The 23,094-nt window shown below is 44.2% G+C and overlaps 1 protein-coding gene across 1 annotated transcript in view; it reads right to left on the bottom strand.

Moving 5' to 3' along the window:
- LOC129828664 (dynein axonemal heavy chain 17-like) overlaps window positions 1-23,094 on the bottom strand; it is an 82,199-nt gene that overhangs the window by 37,130 nt on the left and 21,975 nt on the right. The window contains exons 33-54 of the mRNA XM_055889777.1: window positions 22,835-22,995; window positions 22,474-22,630; window positions 22,257-22,361; window positions 21,965-22,122; window positions 21,643-21,781; window positions 21,262-21,489; window positions 20,594-20,731; window positions 20,266-20,398; window positions 15,938-16,065; window positions 15,652-15,800; window positions 13,378-13,660; window positions 12,916-13,089; window positions 11,432-11,805; window positions 11,185-11,287; window positions 10,883-11,030; window positions 10,593-10,684; window positions 10,226-10,387; window positions 9,927-10,091; window positions 9,571-9,762; window positions 8,103-8,369; window positions 4,319-4,480; window positions 3,946-4,179 (exon numbers count right to left, since the gene is read on the bottom strand). Coding sequence (XP_055745752.1) covers window positions 3,946-4,179; window positions 4,319-4,480; window positions 8,103-8,369; window positions 9,571-9,762; window positions 9,927-10,091; window positions 10,226-10,387; window positions 10,593-10,684; window positions 10,883-11,030; window positions 11,185-11,287; window positions 11,432-11,805; window positions 12,916-13,089; window positions 13,378-13,660; window positions 15,652-15,800; window positions 15,938-16,065; window positions 20,266-20,398; window positions 20,594-20,731; window positions 21,262-21,489; window positions 21,643-21,781; window positions 21,965-22,122; window positions 22,257-22,361; window positions 22,474-22,630; window positions 22,835-22,995 — 3,852 coding nt within the window. The remainder of the gene's footprint in view (window positions 1-3,945; window positions 4,180-4,318; window positions 4,481-8,102; window positions 8,370-9,570; window positions 9,763-9,926; window positions 10,092-10,225; window positions 10,388-10,592; window positions 10,685-10,882; window positions 11,031-11,184; window positions 11,288-11,431; window positions 11,806-12,915; window positions 13,090-13,377; window positions 13,661-15,651; window positions 15,801-15,937; window positions 16,066-20,265; window positions 20,399-20,593; window positions 20,732-21,261; window positions 21,490-21,642; window positions 21,782-21,964; window positions 22,123-22,256; window positions 22,362-22,473; window positions 22,631-22,834; window positions 22,996-23,094) is intronic.

The following is a 23,094-nucleotide window of genomic DNA, read 5'->3' as shown; positions in this document are numbered from 1 at the left end:
CTCCATTGAACAGTTTGAACGACAGTTGAAATGTGCCAGCATAACAACATCCACGGTCATAAGCAATGTTGACCCTCATCAATTACGTTAGATAAACTAAAGTTAGCTAGCTAGCTAGGTTTGCTGAAAACCATATTTTTTATTGCTAACTAAATAATTGTTCTGTTTGCCAACTTAGTTAGTCAGCTAGTCTAGCTAGTTAAGTTAGCTAAACAACTACAGGTAGCCATAAATATGACTAAACATAGAATAGGTTTTACAATCTGAGATCTGTGTAACATCAAAAATAATTTGGCTAGCCAGCTAATTTGGCTAAGCTGGAACACTGGCACGAGCCTATTGCAAATTAATGGAATCAAATGTTCGCAGAGCCTGTTTTATCTGGAGTGACGCTTAGAATTCCATTTTGCCTAAATGGCACCAAAAAATGTATCCCTTTTTATTTTACCACTACAATCTGTTCTTAGGACGAAACTGAAAAACAACAACTTGTGTAGAAAGTAAACATTTTGATGGTGCCAAGTGTGCTTATGTCTGCTTAATGAGGAAGTAGGTCAAAAAAATTCTACTTTTGACTATTTCTGGTCTAGCGATCGATGACAGCAGAGTACGCTGCCCAACCTTATGTAAATAAGAAAAATACAGTTTACTTAACCAAAGTTAGTTCACTACATCCAAACTAATTTGTGATATATGATCATATCTAAACCTGAAATGTCATCGACTGCAAATTGCACTCTGGAGTCAGATGTTAAGATAATGTGTAATTTTGACTATTAATAACAAAAACAATGTTGTAATTGAGAATTAGGCAGGTCTGATGCCGAAAAATGAATCAAATTATTGCCTACTTCACCCATATTTTATTTTGGCAAAGAAAGTATTGTGTAGTTCCAGTAGTTAGCTACACCTCTGGCAAAAAAGTAATTAACTACTGAAAACACTACCAAGATTTGAATATAATTAAACTACCACCAAGCTACTGAAAAATGTAGTTAAATTACTAGTTGAACTACATTTCTGATAAAAATAATAATATTACCAAATGTCCCAACTGCTTGCCGTAGTTTTGAAGTAATCACGAAAAAACAGGCCTTATTTTAGGGCATTTTTCACCCTGCCAGCTCCTATTTGCTCTATTGAGCACCGTGGCACCAACTCGCCTTCCGAATGTTCTATTCCCAGCTTATTGTTCTACGTCACAATACCTGCTTTGCTACTGTTGGCAATGAGACCTGCCCACGTTGCTGGCAGTTAAAATGTAAACAACAAAACATTACTCATGGAACTCTGAGGTCGTCCCATTGTTTACTATAGGGAAATATAGGTATGTATGTCTATTTAATATCTCGCAATGTGTATATTTAGATTTCTTCAAATTGGACACCATTTTAAACATGAGAATCTCCTCTTTCGAATTAGGGATAGGCGTCCCGTTAACGGGACAGTTGTAAATCATGCAGCGCCTTGTGTCACGATAGCAGATTTTAGAGAAACAACAAATGTCGGTACATATAAGTGTCTTATATCGGCTGAAAGCTTAAATTCTTGTTAATATAACTGCACTGTCCAATTTACAGTAGCTATTACTGTGAAAAAATGCCATGCTATTGTTTGAGGAGAGCTCCTAACAACAAAACACGTTTTTCACCGTGATAGGTTTGATTAAATACACCCCTGAAGGTGAAATGTGTACTTACATTCTGAAATCTTGCTCTGATTTATCATCCAAAGGGTCCCAGAGATAACATAAAGTGTTGTTTTGTTAGATAAGGTCCATATAGCATGAACGATAGATTTTGTATTTCCACTCGTTCAATTTGTAAAGAAAGGAATCTGTGAAAATCTAACCCTAAATGTTGTTTCAATCAGTCAAATCACGTTCGTATGTATTCCTCAGAGATCCTAGAACGTAACCAGACTTCACTATATCATTAGGGATGTAGTATATCCTATAGGACACCAAATTTGGTCAGAGAGCAACGACTTCATGGCACGCCAATGACGTGGCGGTCTTCATTTGATCAACTGTATCTTTGTCAAATAAGCACCAATCGGGGTCAAACAAAGCTATCTAGATAGCCAATGAACTGGGCTTTACGTCAATGTCGGGAAACCCTGTGTCTGTCGCAAAATGTAGCTGCTAATCTTGTGCGACAGCATGCCTTTTCGACATAAATTCTAAGAATATGGAGAGATATGAAGTTATGAAAACTGGGTGTTTTGCAAATGTTGAACTTATAATATGGCTACTAATACCGTAAAAGCTAAATCAAAGTCCAAGTATACAGATTTGACGATATTCTTGCAGAAAAATGTGAATGTCTAAATCACGATTTGCCCAAATGTACCTTTGCACATACACTGCTGCCATCGTGTGGACACCATCTGAATTACAACCAGAGTGATGGCTAGATTTGTGGCCTTTCTGTTGCATTTCGAAGATGGTGGTAGGGGGGAAAAAACAATAGTTTTTTTCTTTGTATTTTCTTCTACCAGATTTATTGTGTTATATTCTCCTACATTCAATTCAAATTTCCACAAACTTCAAAGTGTTTCCTTTCAAATGGTACCAAGAATATGCATATCCTTGCTTCAGGGCCTGAGCTACAGGCAGTTAGATTTGGGTATGTCCTTTTTAGGGGTAGCTTTAGTGTAGTGTCACTTCTTTCAGTGTGAAGTACAGTATATGATACACTACATGACCAAAAGTATGTGGACACCTGCTTGTCGAACATCTCATTCCAAAATCATGGGCATTAATATGGAGTTGATCCCCCTTTTGCTGCTATAACGGCCTCCACTCTTCTGGGAAGGCTGTCGACTAGATGTTGGAACATTGCTGCGAAGGACTTGCTTCAAATCAGCCATAAGAGTCGGGCACTGATGTTGGGCAGGCCAGTCAAGTTATTCCACACCAATCTCGACAAACCATTTCTGTATGGACCTCGCAAACTGTTGCCTCAAAGTTGGAAGCACAGAATCATCTAGAATGTCATTGTATGCTGTTAAGATTTCCCTTCCACTGGAACTAAGGGGCCTAGCCCGGACCATGAAAAACAGCCCCAGACCGTTATTCCTCCTCCACCAAACTTTACAGTTGTCACTATGCATTAGGGCAGGTAGCGTTTTCCTGGCATCCGCCAAACCCGGATTCATCCGTCGGACTGCCAGATAGTGAAGTGTGATTCATCACTACAGAGAACGTGTTTCCACTGCTCCAGAGTCCAAAGCAGTGGGTTTTACATGACTCCAGCTGACGCTTGGTATTGCGCATGGTGATCTTAGGCTTGTGTGCGGCTGCTCGGCCATGGAAACCCATTTCATGATATTCCCGACTAACAGTTTATTGTGCTGATGTTGCTTCCAGAGGCAGTTTGGAACTCAGTAGTGAGTGTTGTATTGCAACCGAGGACAGACAATGTTTACACGCTACGCAATTCAGCATTCGGCGGTCCCGTTCTGTGAGCTTGTGTGGCCTACCACTTCGCGGCTGAGCCGTTGTTGCTCCTAGACGTTTCCACTTCACAATAACAGCACTTACAGTTGACAGGGGCAGCTCTAGCAGGGCACACATTTGACGAACTGACTTGTTGGAAAGGTGGCATCCTATGACGGTGCCACGTTGAAAGTCACTGAGCTCTTCATTAAGGCCATTCTACTGCCAATGTTTGTCTATGGAGATTGCATGGCAATGTGCTCGATTTTATACAGTACACCTGTCAGCAACGAGCGTGGCTGAAATAGCTGAATCCACTAATTTGAATGAGTGCGTTCCCAACACAGTCGGACAGAGATGGAACGGGCACAAATTATATAGAAATCTTAAAATGAAGATATGATATTGATACAGTATGAAATGTAATAGCCTGTTTGTGTTACATTTAGTGCCGGTGGATAACTAACTCCCAGACAGTGTGTGTGGTGGTATACTGTATATCTGACCTGAGCGGAGGTGTTCTCCAGTTTGGTTAATCCGTTCTCCAGGCGCTCCATCTTGGACAGCAGCTCGCTCCTCTTGACGGCCAGGAGGTTCTGGTAGAGTTTGATCTGCTCCAGGAAGGTCTTCGGCGTGGTGTAGTTGTAGCGACGGTCTGACAGCAGGTAGGACTTGGACATCTCATTCACTGTCTTATGGACGAAGGCCATGAACTGGCTCAGAGAGTCCTTCACCTCGGGCTTGGGGGGGGGGGGGGAGAAAATCAGACACACAGGAATACAGTAAAAGCTAAATGAGAGGTCTACATGGAGGCAACTCAGGGAAGGGGCTAGGGATTGTTTTGGAACGGGGTCGAGGGGTGTAACGTGTCTTCCTCACCATGATGCCGTCTGTCTCGGAGAGGAAGCGAGCACTGACAGACACCAGTGCCTCCTCTGGCCACTCGTGGAACCAGTCGATGGAGGTGCAGTTGACCACGGCAGGGAACTTCCTGGCTCGCACCCTCAGAGTGGATCCCACCGGAGAGAAACACAGGATCACCTACAGGACGACACACATGCGCACACACACTTTACCCAGCTAGCATATTTGGTTCCATGGAAGTTGTGGGAATGTATGTTTTTGGTTTCACATTGGTTGTGGCAACGAAGCCATACGTTTCCTGACCGGTAAAACTAAACGTTTTTTAAATGTTCTGAGAACAGAAGTGAAAATGTAGCCTGTTCTGGGAATGTTAATTTTTAGGTTTTAGGGAGGTTCTGAGAACGTTTTACTCTGGTTCCCTGAAAGTTTGCCTGGGAGGTTTTATTAACGCTCTGAGAACGGAAATTATTTGAAGGTAATTAAATAACATTGTGCGAACATTCTCAAAATGTTGTGAAAGTTATGGTTATTATTGAACATTTTCTTAACACTAAAGAATGGAATCTAAAGGTTATTTGTAGGTTTTTAACTAACTTCCTTAAACCTTTCACTTAATGTTTCAATAAGACTTTTAATACCTCATCACTATCCCTAACTATTTTGGGGAAACTTTTTTGAACTCCAAACACAGATAGGACACATGGAAATGTATTTGCTCATGCATTAATCATGCATTTTTTTATTGGGACACGGCATCAGTGAAAATCCAAAATCCTATGATCTTCTGTCATCTATCCATGGATCTAGTGAAATCGAATTTTATTAGTCACATACACATATTTAGCAGATGTTATTGTGAGTGTAGCGAAATACTTGTGTTCCTAGCTCCAACAGTGCAGTAGGATCTAACAATTCACAACAATACACACAAATCTAAAAGTAAAATAATGGAATTAAGAAATATATAAATAATAGGATGAGCAATGTCTGAGTGGCATTGTGTCACGTTCCTGACCTATTTCTGTTAGTTTGTTGTATGTGTTAGTTGGTCAGGACGTGAGTTTGGGTGGGCATTCTATGTTTTCTGTTTCTATGTTGGTTTAAGGGTTGCCTGGTATGGCTCTTAATTAGAGGCAGGTGTTTGGCGTTCCTCTAATTGAGAGTCATATTTAGGTAGGTTGTTTCACAGTGTTCCTTGTGGGTGGTTGTCTCCTGTGTCAGTGTTTGTCGCACCATACAGGACTGTTCGGTTTGTTTTTGTACATCGTCATTTTGTGTAGTCTATTTTCCCTGTTCGTGCGTTCTTCGTGTTTAATGTAAGTTCGTCGTCCAGGTCTGTCTACTCCGTTTGTTGTTTTGTTAGTTTATAGTGAAGTTCGTGTTTTCTTTAAATAAATTATGTATTCACAACCTGCTGCGCCTTGGTTCAATCACTACTCCTCCTCTTCGGTTGTAGAGGAGGAGGAGAACCGTTACACATTGACTAAAATACAGTAGAATACAGTATATATCAAATTTGTAAAACAGTATGTAAACATTATTAAAGTGATTAGTGTTCCATTTAAAGTGACCAGTGATTCCATGTTTATGTACATAGGGCAGCAGCCTCTAACATGCAGGGTTGAGTAACCGGGTAGTGACAGTGACTTAAGTTCAGGGCAGGGTACTGGGTGGAGGCCAGCTAGTGATGGCTATTTAACAGTCTGATGGGCTTGAGATAGAAGCTGTTTTTCAGTTTTGGTCCCAGCTTTGATGCACCTGTACTGACCTCCCCTTCTGGATGGTAGCGGGGTGAACAGGCAGTGACTCAGGTGGTTGATGTCCTTGATGACCTTTTTGGCCTTCCTGTGACGGGTGCTGTACAGTAGGTGTCCTGGAGGGCAGGCAGTGTGCCCCCGGTGATGCGTTGGGTAGACCGCACCAGTAGGGCTGTGGCGGTCACGAAATTTTGTCAGCCGGTGATTGTCAAGCAAATAATTGTCGGTCTCACTGTAATTCACCATTAATTAACATAAACTAATATAGCATCTCTTTGCTTCCACACATCCACTGATGCTGACCTTTGGAACAACTACATTTTAAAAAGTCTAATAAATCCATATAATATAGCCTTCACCTTCACAATAAATCCATTATTTATTTTAGACAGGTCTAAAGAAGCATGATATGAAGAAAATGTAGTCTATTTCAGAAGAACAGAATAGCATACTCTGAGTTGTCCTTATGTTAGGTCCTCATCTAGCTATGCCAAATGGCTGTGGGCTACACTAGTTCATTTAGCAGACAAGATTTGCTTAGAATTCCATTATTATTTTATAGTTAAATGCCTCCTGGAACGTATACAGTGTTCCCCGCCGAGTTCCTTGAATTCCTATCGCACCTTGTAGTCATTGCATGTAATATAAAAAAGCAATATTCACATGGAGAAGTCCACAGACCCATTCCAAAAGGCTATCGGAGCCATCATCGACTCAGTGGGTTTTGTCTAACATGTCTCCAGACCTATGCATTGCTACAATCATACCCTGGATCTAGTTTTGTCCCGTGGAATAGATATTGTGGATCTTTATTACGTTTGCAAGTCTTTACTGAAGACTCATTTCTTCAGTAGGTCCTATGATTGCGTGTAGTCTGGCCCAGGGGTGCGAAGATGAATGACAAGGCACTGGTGTGACAAACCACCCTTGGTGTCTCTCCCTGGCCGGCTCCCCTCTCTCCACTGGGATTCTCTGCCCCTAACCCTATTACAGGAGCTGAGTCACTGGCTTGCTGGTGCTCTCCTATTCTGTCCCTAGGAGGGGTGCATCACGTCATACAAGGCTTTTTTTCTCTCAATATACTTAACTTCAGTGGGTTGAGTCACTGATCTTCCAGTCTGGTTTTGCGCCCCCTCGGGCTCGTGTGGTGGGGGAGATCTTCGTGGGCTATACTCCGTCTTGTCTCAGGGTAGTAAGTCACCACTATTTATGCTGCAATAGTCTACGTGCCGGGGGGCTAGGGTCAGTCTGTCCTATCTGGTGTAATTCTCCTGTCTTATCTGGTGTCCTGTGTGATCTTAAGTATGCTCCCTCTAACTCTCCCCTCCCGGGAAGACCTGAGCCCTAGGACCATGCCTCATGACTACCTGGCCTGATGACTCCTGGCTGTCCCCGTACCCAGTCTATCATGCTGCTGCTCCAGTTTCTGCTGTTCGGCCTGCGGCTATGGAATCCTGACCTGTTCACCGAACACACTACCTTGTCCCGGACCTGCTGTTTCGACCCTCTGTCGATCGACCTCTGAATGCTTGGCATTAAAAAGCCAACTGACATTTACTTCTGAGGTGCTGACCTGTTGCACCCTCTATAACCACTGTGATTATTATTTGACACTGCTGGTCATCTATGAACGTTTGAACATCTTAAAGAATGAGCTGGCCATAATGGCCATGTACTCTTATAATCTCCACCGGGCACAGCCAGAAGAGGCCTGGTTACCCCTCAGGGCCTGGTTCCTCTCTAGGTTTCTTCCTAGATTCCTGATTTTCTAAAGAGTTTTTCCTAGCCACTGTGCTTCTACATCTGCATTCCTTCTCTTTGGGATTCTGTATAAACACATTGTGACATCTGCTGATGTAAAAAGGGCTTTATAAATACATTTCATTGATTGACAACCACGCTTTAACCAAGCTCTAAGAAACATATGGTTCTCAGAACGTTATATGCTAGCTGGGTGACCCCTCTGTAATGCTGCTGAACATACAGACCAAAACCCTCAACAACCCCCAATGACAAGCCAGACTGGCCACACTGAGTATCACCTTGAGCTGTTTGCGTACTCTGTCGATGAAGAACTTCCAGCAGTTTTCGCGTGAGTCTGGCAGGCCCACAGCCTTGACCTCGTTCCTCATGGCAACAATGATGTTCTCCACCTCATCGTCTTGGAACAGACCGGGGATCTCCCCCGACGCCAGCAGGTCATTGATCAGCACCAGGAACTCCTCCTCGGCCACCTGGCTGTCGGTCATCAGGAACACCGTCCCTATGTTCTTCACCCCAGCCTTCATGTACTGGGCGGCCACGTCCAACTACCAGGAGACAGAGAGGGAGGAGGGTGGGGAGAAGGGAAAGGAGGGTGGGGAGAGGGGAAGGGAAAAGAGGGTGGGGAGAGGAGGAGAAGAGGGGAGAGAGGAGGGCAAGGGAGGAGCGGGGGAGATGTGTGTCAGCATCTTAACTTCTTCGGGGTAGGGGGCAGCATTTTCATTTTTGGATAAATAGCCCAATTTCAACTTCCTTCTTCTCATCCCCAGAATATAAGATACGCATATTATTAGTAGATTTGGATAGAAAACACTCTGAAGTTTCTAAAACTGTTTGAATCATGCCTGTGAGCATAACAGAACTTATGTAGCAGGCAAAACCCAGAGGACAAACCATTCAGAATTTTTTTTTTTTTAGGTCACTGTCTTTTCAATGGGGTTTCATTGGGACACCAGATTTCTAAGGGACTTGTTTTCAGTTCCTACCGCTTCCACTGGATGTCACCAGTCTTTGGAAATTGGTTGAGGTTATTCCTTTGTGTAATGAAGAAGTACGGCCATCGTAAAGGAGGGTCACTTGAAGTAAAGGCACATTACCAAAAAAGCTGCGTCAGTTTGTTTTCTTTTTGTATTGAACACAGATCATCCCGTCTTCAAATTGACCGATTATTAACGTTTAAAAATATCTAATGTTGTATTACAAAAGTAGTTTGAAATGTTTTGGTAAAGTTTACATGTAACTTTTGATATATTTTGTAGTGACTTTGCGCAAGTTGGAAGCTGTGTTTTTCTGGATGAAACGCGCCAAATAAATTGACATTTTGGATATATATCGACGGAATTAATCGAACAAAAGGACCATTTGTGATGTTTATGGGACATATTGGAGTGCCAACAAAAGAATTTCGTCAAAGGTAAGGCATGAATTATATTTTTATTTCTGCGTTTTGTGTCGTGCCTGCAGTGTTGAAATATGCTACTCTATTTGTTTACTGTTGTGCTATCATCAGATAATAGCATCTCATGCTTTTGCCGAAAAGCCTTTTTGAAATCTGACATGTTGGCTGGATTCACAACGAGTGTAGCTTTAATTTGGTATCTTACATGTGTGATTTAATGAAAGTTTGATTTTTATATCATTTTATTTGAATATGGCGCTCTGTATTTTCCCTGGCTATTGGCCAGGTGGGACGATTGAGTCCCACCTACCCCAGAGAGGTTAACAGGTGGCCAGAGCATAGCATCAAACCTTGAGGTCGGGGATGCCGTAGCCTTTCCTCAGGGTGATCTGGAACACCTCCAGGTTGGCGATGCTGGCAGCGAGGCGAGACAGAGACTGCTTGCCGCTGCCGCCCACCCCGACCAACAGGGCGTTACCGCGAGGAGACTCCAGGATACGGTTGATACGGCAGATATGGGACATTGCGTCCTCAAACAGCACCTGAAGAACAAACACATATGCACGTACACACACAAACAAACAGGGTCACAACAGGAAGGTCTAGGACTAGACTCTCCATCTCAATCAGGTTCTGGGTACTATCCAGTGATGACGCGATGCCAACACAAAGTATTTGCTTTTGTAGTGTGTCATGGTGGACTCACCAGGTTCATGACAGCATTGACTTCGTTGTAGCTGTCCAGGCCCTCCAGTAGCAGCTTGTTCAGAACCACCCAGTCTGGAATAGGGAAGTATTTGGGCTCGCCGATACCTTGGGCAAAGTGGCAAAAGATGTTGGGCTTCTCAAAGAGGAAACCTGCATCTATTTCCTGCAGACAGAGGATAATACACACCAATATGGACAATGAGAAATCTGCTGTTAATATTGAATAACTTTATTCAACATTAGTTTAGTCTTTTTTCTTCTCAATATCAGACAATGCGTGTTTGTGTTAAGTCTTACCTCGAAGCACTTCTTGCAGATCTCTCCCTCAATCTTGGCAAACAGCACCATGTCCTTCTCCTCCACCAGCTTGTCTCCGTACACACGGTCACACTCATGAAGCCACAGTCTCACCAGCTCAGCAGGGGCCCTCACACACTCTGGCATGGAGAACAGAAGACCCTGGCAGCAGACAGGAGACACAGAGGGACGAATTGAACATCTCACACACAGGCACTAACATGATGGTGATCTCTCACCACATTTACACACAGCAAGATATCTCCTTCCTCTCCTCAGTAATCCATAACAAAGTGTGTCAAACCAGCTTTATGATGTATGATCAAGATGCCCATCATATAGATAGATGTAAGGGAGAAGGGTTTACCTGGAAGATGTTGGAGAGGTCTCTGAGGTTAAAGACGTAGTGGAACTTGACTGCCGTGGGAAGGAAGGAGGTGGAGATCCTCTGGTGGAACACTGGAGAAGAAAATATACACAGACAGGTATGAACATGGAAACAGGGAAAACACTGTAGGCCTATTTAATGCATTGGTTTCCCCCATCTCTCACACTAGTTCAATGTCATAAAATGAGATGGATGAGATGTTGAATTAAGTCATCACATTTTCAGTTTGACATGATGATTATCTCAGTGTTTCTAGGTAGAGTTCTTACTGATTGCAGAGGTGACTAGCGTAGAGCAGAACTTCTTGACAGCGGGGAGAAAGCCATTCATGTCCAGATGTTGAGAGAAGATGGAGTTATAGATGCTTTGGAGTGCGTCCTGGCCCGGGAAACTCACCGCAAAGACACAGAAGTGCCTCTGAGAGAGAGAGAGGGAGCAGGTTTACAGTATATTACCATACATAAGGCAACTATGCAGAGGGTCAAGAGCAGTCTAAAACAGAACGACTAGAGAGGTTTCTTCTACTATGCTTCTTCTCCAGCCTTGTGTGTAGCGTTAGTCTGGTGAGTACCTGCAGTCGGGGGTCGATGGTGAAGCTGCCAGCTGTAGGGTTCATACAGGCCACGTACTGGCAGTTATGGATGTCCTTCAGAGTCAGCTTGGCTCTGTCATACCTGGGACGGGAGGCAGGGAGAGGGGGATGAAAGGGAGGGAGAGAGGAGGAGAGAGGTAGAGAGAGTGAGAGATAGAGGGATCAAAACAGTGATTGTTATGTTGTGGTTGTGTAGTGGTTGACTAGTCAATGGCTGTGATCGTACCAGTGTCCGTGGTCCATGTGCTGGCGGATGAGTGTGTGCGGAGCCACAGTGAAGTACTTGTCGACCTCAGGCATGTTCATGTCGTCTATGAAGTAGATGAGACTCTTGCTGCCGGGGGGGCCGTAGTTCCGGCCTGCCTTCTTCTCCAGGGGTTTCTCCAGTATGGCCTGCAGCATGGCCGAGGTTGTGTAGAAGTTGAAGGGGACAGACTGGACCACATAGTAATCAGTGCTGAGGCTGCGGAGCTTGTCTCCCATCAGGACTGACTTGCCACTGCCCGCGTTGCCCACCAACATCACAGGACACTTCCTCTCCATCAGTTTGTCCATGAAGTAGCGGATACGGATGGTCTCAGCCGTGTGAACTAGAGACGCCTGAGAGGAACAGGAGACATAGGGTAAAGGTCAGCAGAATAACTCTCCAAAATCTGGTACTTAACAATCCTCTTAAGCTGACTGTCACTGAAATCGGGCACTAGAATTCCTTAAAAAAATATGTAGATGTTTACATTACTTATTTGATTGATTTCTCACTGTTTTATAAGTCAGACAGCAATCCAGACTTTCCTAGGAACATGTAAACGTCCTCTGTCAAATAAACTTGTATTTGCCTCCCTCTGGTGGTCGGCTGCATCATTACATCGATTTATATCACTTCACTGCAACATTACATCAAAAGGGCAGTCCTTAGAAAAACATTTATCCAGCTTGGCTGCTTCATGCCACAGACATGGCAAAGCAATCGTTGAATTTGTCTCAAGCAGGCGGATCTAAATACATAACTTTCATAGCATTACGATAACGAATGCGATCGACACACTTTCTAAAACCTAAAATAAGTAAAGAAGTAATTGTGTGTGGAAGTAAAATATTTGCATTTACGTCAGAGGCAGACACATTGCATTTGCCCAGAATAACAAAATCAAGCCCTTTACATAGTCCTTCTCCCCTTGTCTGTAGGCGGTACACATGCTGTTTAAATGGCCCAAATGTTAGACGTTCACAAATGTAACAAATTCTGACGAAAGTATGAAAAGGCTTTTTTTTTTATTATAACCCCTCTCCTGTGAAGTCGCGACTTGCGACATATGCCTAGTTTCCTGAAACGGGTCACATATCATCATATTTGTATATGTTTTATTATACTTTTATTGTGTACTAGATGTACTAGGTTGAAGTGTTTTTTTTTGTCAGACATAAATAAACTATTCCAGGTGAAAGCCAAAGGTCATAGCTTTCTAGGGGTGGGGCACACACACTACTACATTAATAAAATATTGCCCTCTTGCTAGATTGATGACTAAAGCCATAGCGAAACAACGCAAAATGCCTGTCAGCTCAATTAACTCTCCAAAATCTCAATTTATTTGAGAGAAACGTCTTACTACAACAAAGACAAACTACAATGTCCTAGAAACTAAGAGTTAGTCCACCGTGTTATTCATTAATTGGGTGAGTTGCTAGGTAGACAGACAGGACTCTGACCTGCAGTGGGAGGTCTGGATCCAGCTGGAACTTGGGGACTAACTCCGTCCAGGGCTGGAACTTCTTCGAGTCTCTGTCGATGTAGTAGTCAAACACAGTCCCCGCAGATGGGAACTTGATGGTCTTGAACTCATTCACCCACCACTTACTGAACTCCACACGGTAGTCTGTCAGCTACCGACCAAACACACACAGACAGAGAGAAGTTAGGTTAGTCTGAACTCAGCAGAATCTGACTGTCACTTTTCTTCACTTGTTCATGCATTTCGCAAAGTGAAAATATTACCCTGGCTGCCTCTGAAATTGCATGTTATTCCCTATATAGTGCACTACTTTTTACCAGGGCCCTAGAGGGGTGCAGTGACTCCCTTTGGACTGAAGGTGGCACAGCACCCCTCTTACAGTATTTGAGGAGAACCCTGCACCCCTTGAGGATGAACGTAGTCCTGAGTGGGTAGCTACCTGGTCCTGGAACATGGCCCCTCCGAAGGCCCAGATGCAGGCGAACACAAAGTAGAGCTCATAAAGTTCTTTGTTGGAGTCGGGCGGGGTGTTCTCAGGCACCAGTAGAAACTCCATGAAGTGGAGCAGGGTTTGGACCAGTGTGACCTCTGGGATAGGAGTGATTTTCTTGAAGCCGAACTTGAGCTTCTCCAGACAGGTAGGCAGGTACTTGTCAAACAGGATGAACAGGTTGGCTTTCTCCGACTGGACCTCTCGCTTCTCGATCCAGCTGGTCACCACCCTGAAGGAACACACAAACAAACAAGACACACGGTCACTCAGGTCAATAAATATGTGTTGCAGGTTTAGGGTTAATTCCACAAATTTATGGATTCTAATTCAGTTCTCTCTCCCTGTAAATTACATTTAATTCAACTTAAATTCCAGGTCACACTTTGAATTCAGAGATAATTCAATTCCTCTGAATTCCAATGTTAGGTAAATTCCAATAATTAAATATTATCCCCAACAATTTCAGAAATTCCAATTAGAATTAAATTCCCTCAGGCTTTTAGGCTGATCATATCACTGTTCATTCAGCATAGCTATACTGGAACTATAGAAATACAAATTGCAGTCCAATTCTTATACTAAATGCATTAATTCCATCAACTGGAAAATGTACAAATAATGAATTCCAATTCAAATCAATTCCAAATATTATCATTTTTACAATTCCAATTCAAACAGTCTAATTCCAATTCTATAACTTGAAGATTGTTGAAATTCTAATTGAATTCAACATAAATTCTCCACGAGTGAATTCAAGAATTGAATTGGAATTTCAAATGAAATTGTAATTGACACCAACCCTAACGTGTTATATAATGACAATATGACTTAAGGATTGCATCCCAAATGGCACCCTATTCCCCATGTAGTGAACTACTTTTGACCAGAGCCCTATTGTCCCTGTTCAAAAGTAGTGCACTATATAGGGAATAGGGTGTCATATGGGACACCACCGAGGTGTTCGATTTAATGTTCACTACATGACCAAAAGTATGTGGACACCTGTTCGTCGAACATCTCATTCCAAAATCACGGGCATTAATATGGAGTTGGTCCCCCCTTTGCTGCTATAACAGTCTCCACTCTTCTGGGAAGGCTTTCCACTACATGTTGGAACATTGCAGCCGAGACTTACATTCAGCCACAAGAGCATTAGTGAGGTCAGGCACTGATGTTGGGCGATTAGGCCTGGCTCGCAGTCGGCGTTCCAATTCATCTCAAAGGTGGTCAATGGGGTTGAGGTCAGGGCTCTGTACAGACCAGTCAAGTTCTTGCACACCAATCTCGACAAACCATTTCTGTATGGACCTGTCTTTGTGCACGGGAGTATTGTCATGCTGAAACAGGAAAGGACCTTCCTCAAACTGTAGCCAAAGTTGGAAGCACAGAATTGTCTAGAATGTCATTGTATGCTGTAGCATTAAGATTCCCCTTAACTGGAACTAAGGGGCCTAGCCCAAACCATGAAAATCAGCCACAGATCATTATTCCTCCTCCACCAAACTTTACAGTGGGCACTATGCATTCGGGTAGGTAGTGTTCTCCTGGCATCCGCCAAACCGAAATTCGTCCGTCGCACTGCCAGATGGTGAAGCATGATTCATCACTCCAGAGAATGCGTTTCCACTGCACCTGAGTCCAATGACGGTGAGCTTTACACCACTCCAGCCGACGCTTGGCATTGCGCATGGTGATCTTAGGCTGGTGTGCGGCTGCTCAGCCATGAAAACCCATTTCATGAAGCTCCCGACAAACAGTTATTGTGCTGACGTTGCTTCCAGAGTCAGTTTGGAACTCGGTAATGAGTGTTGCAACCAAGGACAGATGATTTTAACGTGCTACGCACTTCAGCATTCCGCAGTCCCGTTCTGTGAGCTTGTGTGGCCTACCACTTCACGGCTGAGCCATTGTTGCTCCTAGATGTTTCCACTTCACAATAACAGCACTTACAGTTGACCGGGGTAGCTCTAGAAGGGCAGAAATTTGATGAACTGACTTGTTGGAAAGGTGGCATCCTTTGACGGTGCCACGTTGAAAGTCACTGAGCTCTTCAGTACGAGCAATTCCACTGCCAATGTTTGTCTATGGAGATGAATTGACTGTGTGCTCGATTTTATACACCTGTCAGCAACGGGTATGGCTGAAATAGCCAAATCCACTAATTTGAAGGGGTGTCCACATACTTTTGTATATATAGTGTATGTGTAGGGAGGTACTGACGGGCTCCATCCCAGGTCAGCAGAGTTGATGAAGAGGATTCCAGCCCGGGACACGGTGGCTGGAGTGGCTGTCCGCAGGTCCTTAATCTCAAACACCAGACGCATGGTGGAGTTAAGAGGGATGCGTTCGTTACTGGCCAGAGTCAACACCTACACAGGCACACACACGGGGTTAGGACCATACAAACACACACACACAAGCTGTCTCTGTCTCACCTCGCTGCCAAAATCCCCAACCTGGAGGTGTTCCAGATCACCCTGAGGTCAAGGTACAAACACACACAGACCTTGTTGTCGTCCATGACCGTATTGAGGGATTCGATCCACATAGGGTCGATGTCTCCGTCCAGTACGATCCACTTGGGCCCGTCATGGCTGATGAGGGCCAAATCTCTCATCACACAGGAGAAAAGACCTGCAACCAGCGTGGCACACAACATTACACAACAACCAGACAGACTCCAAAATAGGCTTGTCACGATATCAACATTTTACAAATGATATGATACCAGGCCAAGTATCACGATACCAAGTAGTATCACAATACTACGGTGGAAAGAAATCAGTGGCCTAGCATCCTGTTCGCCCCGTCCCCCGACACTTGTTCACGTTTTATAAACGTTCTCCAAAAACTTCTCACTGAAACGTACACTTCTACTCAATACAACACATTGAATTTAACGTCACAATGTTCAGCGTATAATAGAATACTGTATAGAATGGCTGATTGCTCATATTTGCAAAGGCCTAGCTGTGATTTGTCTGGAGGAATGGGAAGAAGGAATAAACAGTACATCAGTGGAGGCTGCTGAAGGGAGGACGGCTCATAATAATGGCTGGAACGGCACAAATGGAATGGCATCAAACACCTAGAAACCGTGTATGATACCATTCCACTGATTCTGCTCCAGACACTACCATGAGCCCGTCCTCCCCAATTAAGGTCTGCGTATGTGTGTGTCTGCCACCAACCTCCTGTGAGATACATACATAATGATCTGCATGTCATTGTGTCAGTAAGGGGAAAACACTGCATGAAACCTTGTTTACTCTTCAGTTAACAGAGACACACACACTCTCTCTCTCTGTCTCCCTCACTCTCGTAAAAACACACAGCACACACTACACACACTCGTCCCAACTTTTAATATGTTAGGCACCAAACAGAATTTAAGGTGCACCAGAAAGAAATAGATTTTTGATATAGTTTAGGCTTCCATTAGGCCTATATGAATCCTACCTTTTGAAGCACATCTCATGAGTAGCAGACCCTTTTCCTTTCTTCCTGTGCTAATCAAATTTACCTAAACCTACTGTCAAGTTACAAGGTTGGTAGCTAGCTAGCTAACATGACTGAACAACGTTTTTGTTATCAAACCAATAATTAGCGACCCAGGATTCGTTTAAAACGCCCCGCGACATGGTTTGTGAAATTATATAAAATGCGTACGAATCCCGATAGAAGAAAAAAAAGGCATATCTGGTAAATATGGGTCACATTGAACCATTTAGGCTAGAGACAAGACCTCTGGTAATATGGGTCACATTGAACCGTTTAGGCTAGAGACGAGACCTCTGGTAATATGGGTCATATTGAACTGTTTAGACTAGAGACCAGACCTCTGGGTAATATGGGTCACATTGAACCGTTTAGACTAGAGACCAGACCTCTGGTAATATGGGTCACATTGAACCGTTTAGGCTAGAGACAAGACCTCTGGTAATATGGGTCACATTGAACCGTTTAGGCTAGAGACAAGACCTCTGGTAATATGGGTCACATTGAACCGTTTAGGCTAGAGACAAGACCTCTGGGTAATATGGGTCACATTGAACCGTTTAGGCTAGAGACAAGACCTCTGGGTAATATGGGTCACATTAAACCGTTTAGGCTAGATACAAGACCTCTGGTAATATGGGTCATATTGAACCGTTTAGGCTAGAGACAAGACCTCTGGTAATATGGGTCACATTGAACCGTTTAGACTAGAGACCAGACCTCTGGGTAATATGGGTCACATTGAACCGTTTAGGCTAGAGACAAGACCTCTGGTAATATGGGTCACATTGAACCGTTTAGGCTAGAGACAAGACCTCTGGTAATATGGGTCACATTGAACCGTTTAGGCTAGAGACAAGACCTCTGGGTAATATGGGTCACATTGAACCGTTTAGGCTAGAGACAAGACCTCTGGTAATATGAGTCACATTGAACCGTTTAGGCTAGAGACAAGACCTCTGGTAATATGGGTCACATTGAACCGTTTAGGCTAGAGACAAGACCTCTGGGTAATATGGGTCACATTGAACCGTTTAGGCTAGAGACAAGACCTCTGGTAATATGGGTCATATTGAACCGTTTAGGCTAGAGACAAGACCTCTGGTAATATGGGTCACATTGAACCGTTTAGGTTAGAGACAAGACCTCTGGGTAATATGGGTCACATTGAACCGTTTAGGCTAGAGACAAGACCTCTGGTAATATGGGTCATATTGAACCGTTTAGGCTAGAGACAAGACCTCTGGTAATATGGGTCACATTGAACCGTTTAGGCTAGAGACAAGACCTCTGGGTAATATGGGTCACATTGAACCGTTTAGGCTAGAGACAAGACCTCTGGTAATATGGGTCATATTGAACCGTTTAGGCTAGAGACAAGACCTCTGGTAATATGGGTCACATTGAACCGTTTAGGCTAGAGACAAGACCTCTGGTAATATGGGTCACATTGAACCGTTTAGGCTAGAGACAAGACCTCTGGTAATATGGGTCACATTGAACCGTTTAGGCTAGAGACAAGACCTCTGGTAATATGGGTCATATTGAACCGTTTAGGCTAGAGACAAGACCTCTGGTAATATGGGTCACATTGAACCGTTTAGGCTAGAGACAAGACCTCTGGTAATATTGGTCACATTGAACTGTTTAGACTAGAGATAAGACCTCTGGTAATATGGGTCACATTGAACCGTTTAGGCTAGAGACAAGACCTCTGGTAATATGGGTCATATTGAACCGTTTAGGCTAGAGACAAGACCTCTGGTAATATGGGTCATATTGAACTGTTTAGACTAGAGACAAGACCTCTGGTAATATTGGTCACATTGAACTGTTTAGACTAGAGACAAGACCTCTGGTAATATGGGTCACATTGAACCGTTTAGGCTAGAGACAAGCCGTTTTCTTTGCTGTAAAGCTGCAAGCATGCATGTTGCGAAGCAGTGCTCCATTTTCCCTCTCTGACACTCAGAGGCTGCATGACACTGAACTTGCAAAGTCTACTCAGACTGGTCTGTGCTATTGGTTATAACAGGCAATAAAAGTATACAATGTATCAACATTGCTCACTTTGCACGCTGCTCCAATGTAACACACGTACAAATCTAACAACAGAAGACTCATCAGGGTCTGGGTCTGTATCCCGGCTCGCCATCATGGCTAAATTATATATTTTTTAAACTGACAGAGGAATAGACGCGCGTGAAGAGAGGATGGAGAGAAGCAGGTAAGTGAGGGCTGGTAGGGGATGTGAAGAGTGGATGGAGAGAAGCAGGTGAGTGCAGGCTGGTAGGGGATGTGAAGAGTAGATGGAGAGAAGCAGGTAAGTGAGGGCTGGTAGGGGATGTGAAGAGAGGATGGAGAGAAACAGATGAATGCAGGCTGGTAGGGGATGTGAAGAGTGAGTGGAGAGAAGCAGGTGAGTGCAGGCTGGTAGGGGATGTGAAGAGTGGATGGAGAGAAGCAGGTAAGTGAGGGCTGGTAGGGGATGTGAAGAGAGGATGGAGAGAAGCAGGGGAGTGCAGGCTGGTAGGGGATGTGAAGAGTGGATGGAGAGAAGCAGGTAAGTGAGGGCTGGTAGGGGATGTGAAGAGAGGATGGAGAGAAACAGGTGAGTGCAGGCTGGTAGGGGATGTGAAGAGTGGATGGAGAGAAGCAGGTAAGTGAGGGCTGGTAGGGGATGTGAAGAGTGGATGGAGAGAAGCAGGTGAGTGCAGGCTGGTAGGGGATGTGAAGAGTGGATGGAGAGAAGCAGGTAAGTGAGGGCTGGTAGGGGATGTGAAGAGCGGATGGAGAGGCAGGTGGGTGAGGGCTGGTAGGAGATGTGAAGAGCGGATGGAGAGAAGCAGGTGAGTGAGGGCTGGTAGAGGATGAGGCTGGTTGATTATAGCTGCCACACGTGATATGCACATGAAAGTGAAGTGGATATTATTGGACATGCTCATACAAGAGACTAGTGGCTGTTGCTTAAATTCAACTGAATGCATAAACAAAACTGACTTCATAAACATTTTATAACAGACGCCAGTATGTTCTTTAGATCGGTAAGGATGAAAAAGTCGGTAGTATCATATGAAACGGTACTACGGTATTCTAAAATGTTGGTATCATAAGTATCATGACGTTTTAGTACCGTGATATTAATGTGGTAACGGTATACCATGCAACACTACTCAAAAACACTTCAACACTATTAACTCAGGTTGTACAGATGGGGCATTGTGACTAGAACTAGATAGAGAAGTCCAGATGCAAAGCTGCTTGACTTATTGTGTTGTTAGGGCTTCATTGACTACACGTTTCAACTATATTTTAGCCTAACTAGTTCCATCGTACCGTCCTTCCATTCTCGGGTGGCAGGGTTGATGATGCCAAACAGCTCGTCACAGGTGACAGCCTTGGGGTCCAGATCCACGATCACAGGCTTCCTCTTCATGTTCTGATAGGTCTTATTCAACGAGCGCATCACCTGGAGACACAACACAACAGTTTGGCTTCTAACCAAACAGAACATTTGGCTCTATCCAAAATGGCACCCTATTCCCTTTTTAGTGCATTACTTTTGATATAGGCCCATAGGGTGGCATTTGAAATGCAGACTCTTTCCAGACAACTGGAATCAGAAAAGCACAATAGATGTTAGAGGGATGAGGATTTATGGTACCTTGGACTTGCCGGTGCCGGCATTGCCGATGATGAAGACGGAGTGTCGGACGGCCAGCAGCTCTTCCAGCTGAACCACCTTCAGAATAAAACTGTCCTCCGCCTGCAGATTCAGGTCCAGCACTGACTGCTTCACTACCTGAGATACACACCCACACAACAAATACCTCAGTTACAGGTGTAGGATGTTAATTTGAGCCAGTTCACTACAGCAAGGAAAATAATCCTGAAGCATCAGGTAATTTGAATTATTATGTGGATTATAATGAATGGAAACTTTGTTGTAGAGGCTGATAAATTTTTCGTAAGGGAAAATCAACTCTGAAATTTCTATGTGGAAATTACACATTTCAGAAGCCTTTTTAAACCACAAATACACTACAAGTTTTACATTTCCTGCATTGCATAAAAGTTCTCCTGCAACAGGGTGATCAAATTACGATCCTACATCTGTAGCATCAGAAACTACTTTTTTAACAAAGACAACCGTTTTTTACTTCAGATGATAGCTAGATACTGTATTAACACTGTTGTACATATATTTGAGTGCTCATGTTACTTCTGCCCTTCCCACCTCTATCCTGTGTTCTGTCTTATTAAGGAGAGGCAAGTGTGTGTGTGTGTGTGTGTGTGTGTGTGTGTGTGTGTGTGTGTTTGTGCGTGTCCGACCTTCTCAAAGTCCAGGTTTCTCTTCCTGGGGACGTCCAAAGCAGGGAACAGGTCTCCAATCAGTCCCAGGAACACAGGCGAGTCGTCCATCACGATCTTGGGGACGTTGAAGTCTCTTAGAGCTCTCATCAGGACCTGGTCCTCCGGGCGACCCGGGTCTCCTCTCTTCAAAGAGCCGGCCACCACCAACACAGACTTAATGGCACGAAGACCCCAGTCATAGTGGTCCTGTACACACAAACACAACACAAAGGAAACTATATGAATATGTTTTAAAGAGATGGTGAGAATGTAAAATCTCTGTGGTTGTGAGCGGACAGCAAGTCTGGGTGAATAGGGTGAGAGTGACAGTGTATTAAAGCAATGAGGTAGCTACTGTACCTGTTTGGAAAGCAGCTCTTTGCAGAGGGTGTAGAGGGTGATGAACTTCCTGGCCAGGACTCTGGCGTCGATGAAGCCTTCAGCCACCAACATGATCTCACAGATTAACTCAAAGTCTGGCACCACCATGGCGCATGGCCTACAGGAGAGAGACACTCAAATATGAAGACAAGTAAGGGCAAGAGAGAAAGAGATGGTGACAGAGAGAGAAACAGTCTGCGAAGAAGAGGGAGAAAGAAGATAAAGAGATGGTGAGGCTGACAGAAGGAGAGAGTTTGCGAGATAGACAGGCAGCGAGAGAGATCCACTATGTGTATGGTACCTGAACAGAGCCTTGAGGTTCTCCGGTAGCTCTGCACGGCCGGCGTATCCCGGGTTCATGGTGATGAAGGCTCCCACGGTGGGGATCAGCTTGATGGTCTCACCCAGAAAGTTAAAGATGATCTTCTTATCTCTGATAGCATCCTGAACAGACTTCACCTGGGGGGGAGTAGGGTCAGTGTCACCATGAGAGAGAAAGAGAGAGAGAGGAGGGAGAGAGATGGGGGAATGAAAGAGAGGGGGAGAGAGATCACAATCAAGGTTTGTGGTGTAGAAATAGAGGAGTAACTTACCTGTACAGCGATGACAGACAACACCTCCACAGAGATTCGGTTGAACTCGTCAAAGCAGCCCCAGGCCCCAGTCTGAGCCAGACCCTTATAGATGTCTCCACAAGACTGGAAAGACAGGACAACATGAGGCACAATCAGAAACCACAGCAGAATCTATTGTATGCTTGAATAAGATAAAAAAAATTGGCAATATAAGAAGTCTGAGCAACAGATTCACCTTGTAATCCATCTGCTCAGAGCAGTTGAATACATAGACCATGATGCCGAGGGCTCGGCCCAAATCCTTGGTGGTCTCGGTCTTCCCGGTACCGGCAGGACCGGCCGGAGCCCCGCCCATGATGAGATGGAGAGACTGGGTCAGAGTGATGTAACACCTGGGGGAGAGACAGAAACTCTTTACATGATCGCTCACACAACAGAACTGAACAGAACGGAGTGAGACATTATGTCAGTATGTCATTTTTGGGACAAAATTAGTATTGAAGAGGTAACATCCTGTCAAGATCAAATGTGAAAAATATATATTTTGATGAATTAGATAGAATTCATATGAGCTGAGCTGTGATTGGTCTGTGCACCTGTCAGTCAGCGGGGTGATGACCAATCGTGGGGTGTTTCCCAGGTACTCGTAGGAGTATCTGAACAGGGCATCACAGATGTTGGCGAAGCAGTGCTTGTTATGGTCGTCCCAGCGATGCCTCAGCTGAGACTGCCACATGAACGCCCCGACGTTATCAATCTGGAACAAAAAACACCAGAGACCCTAGTCAAAACCACAGAGACCCTAGTCAAAACACCAGAGACCCTAGTCAAAACACCAGAGACCCTAGTCAAAACA

This window comes from Salvelinus fontinalis, chromosome 30, assembly GCF_029448725.1.
Source record: "Salvelinus fontinalis isolate EN_2023a chromosome 30, ASM2944872v1, whole genome shotgun sequence".
NCBI lineage: Eukaryota > Metazoa > Chordata > Actinopteri > Salmoniformes > Salmonidae > Salvelinus > Salvelinus fontinalis.
The sequence above is the reverse complement of the archived record's forward strand: the minus strand, read 5'-3'. Positions and strand labels throughout refer to the sequence as shown.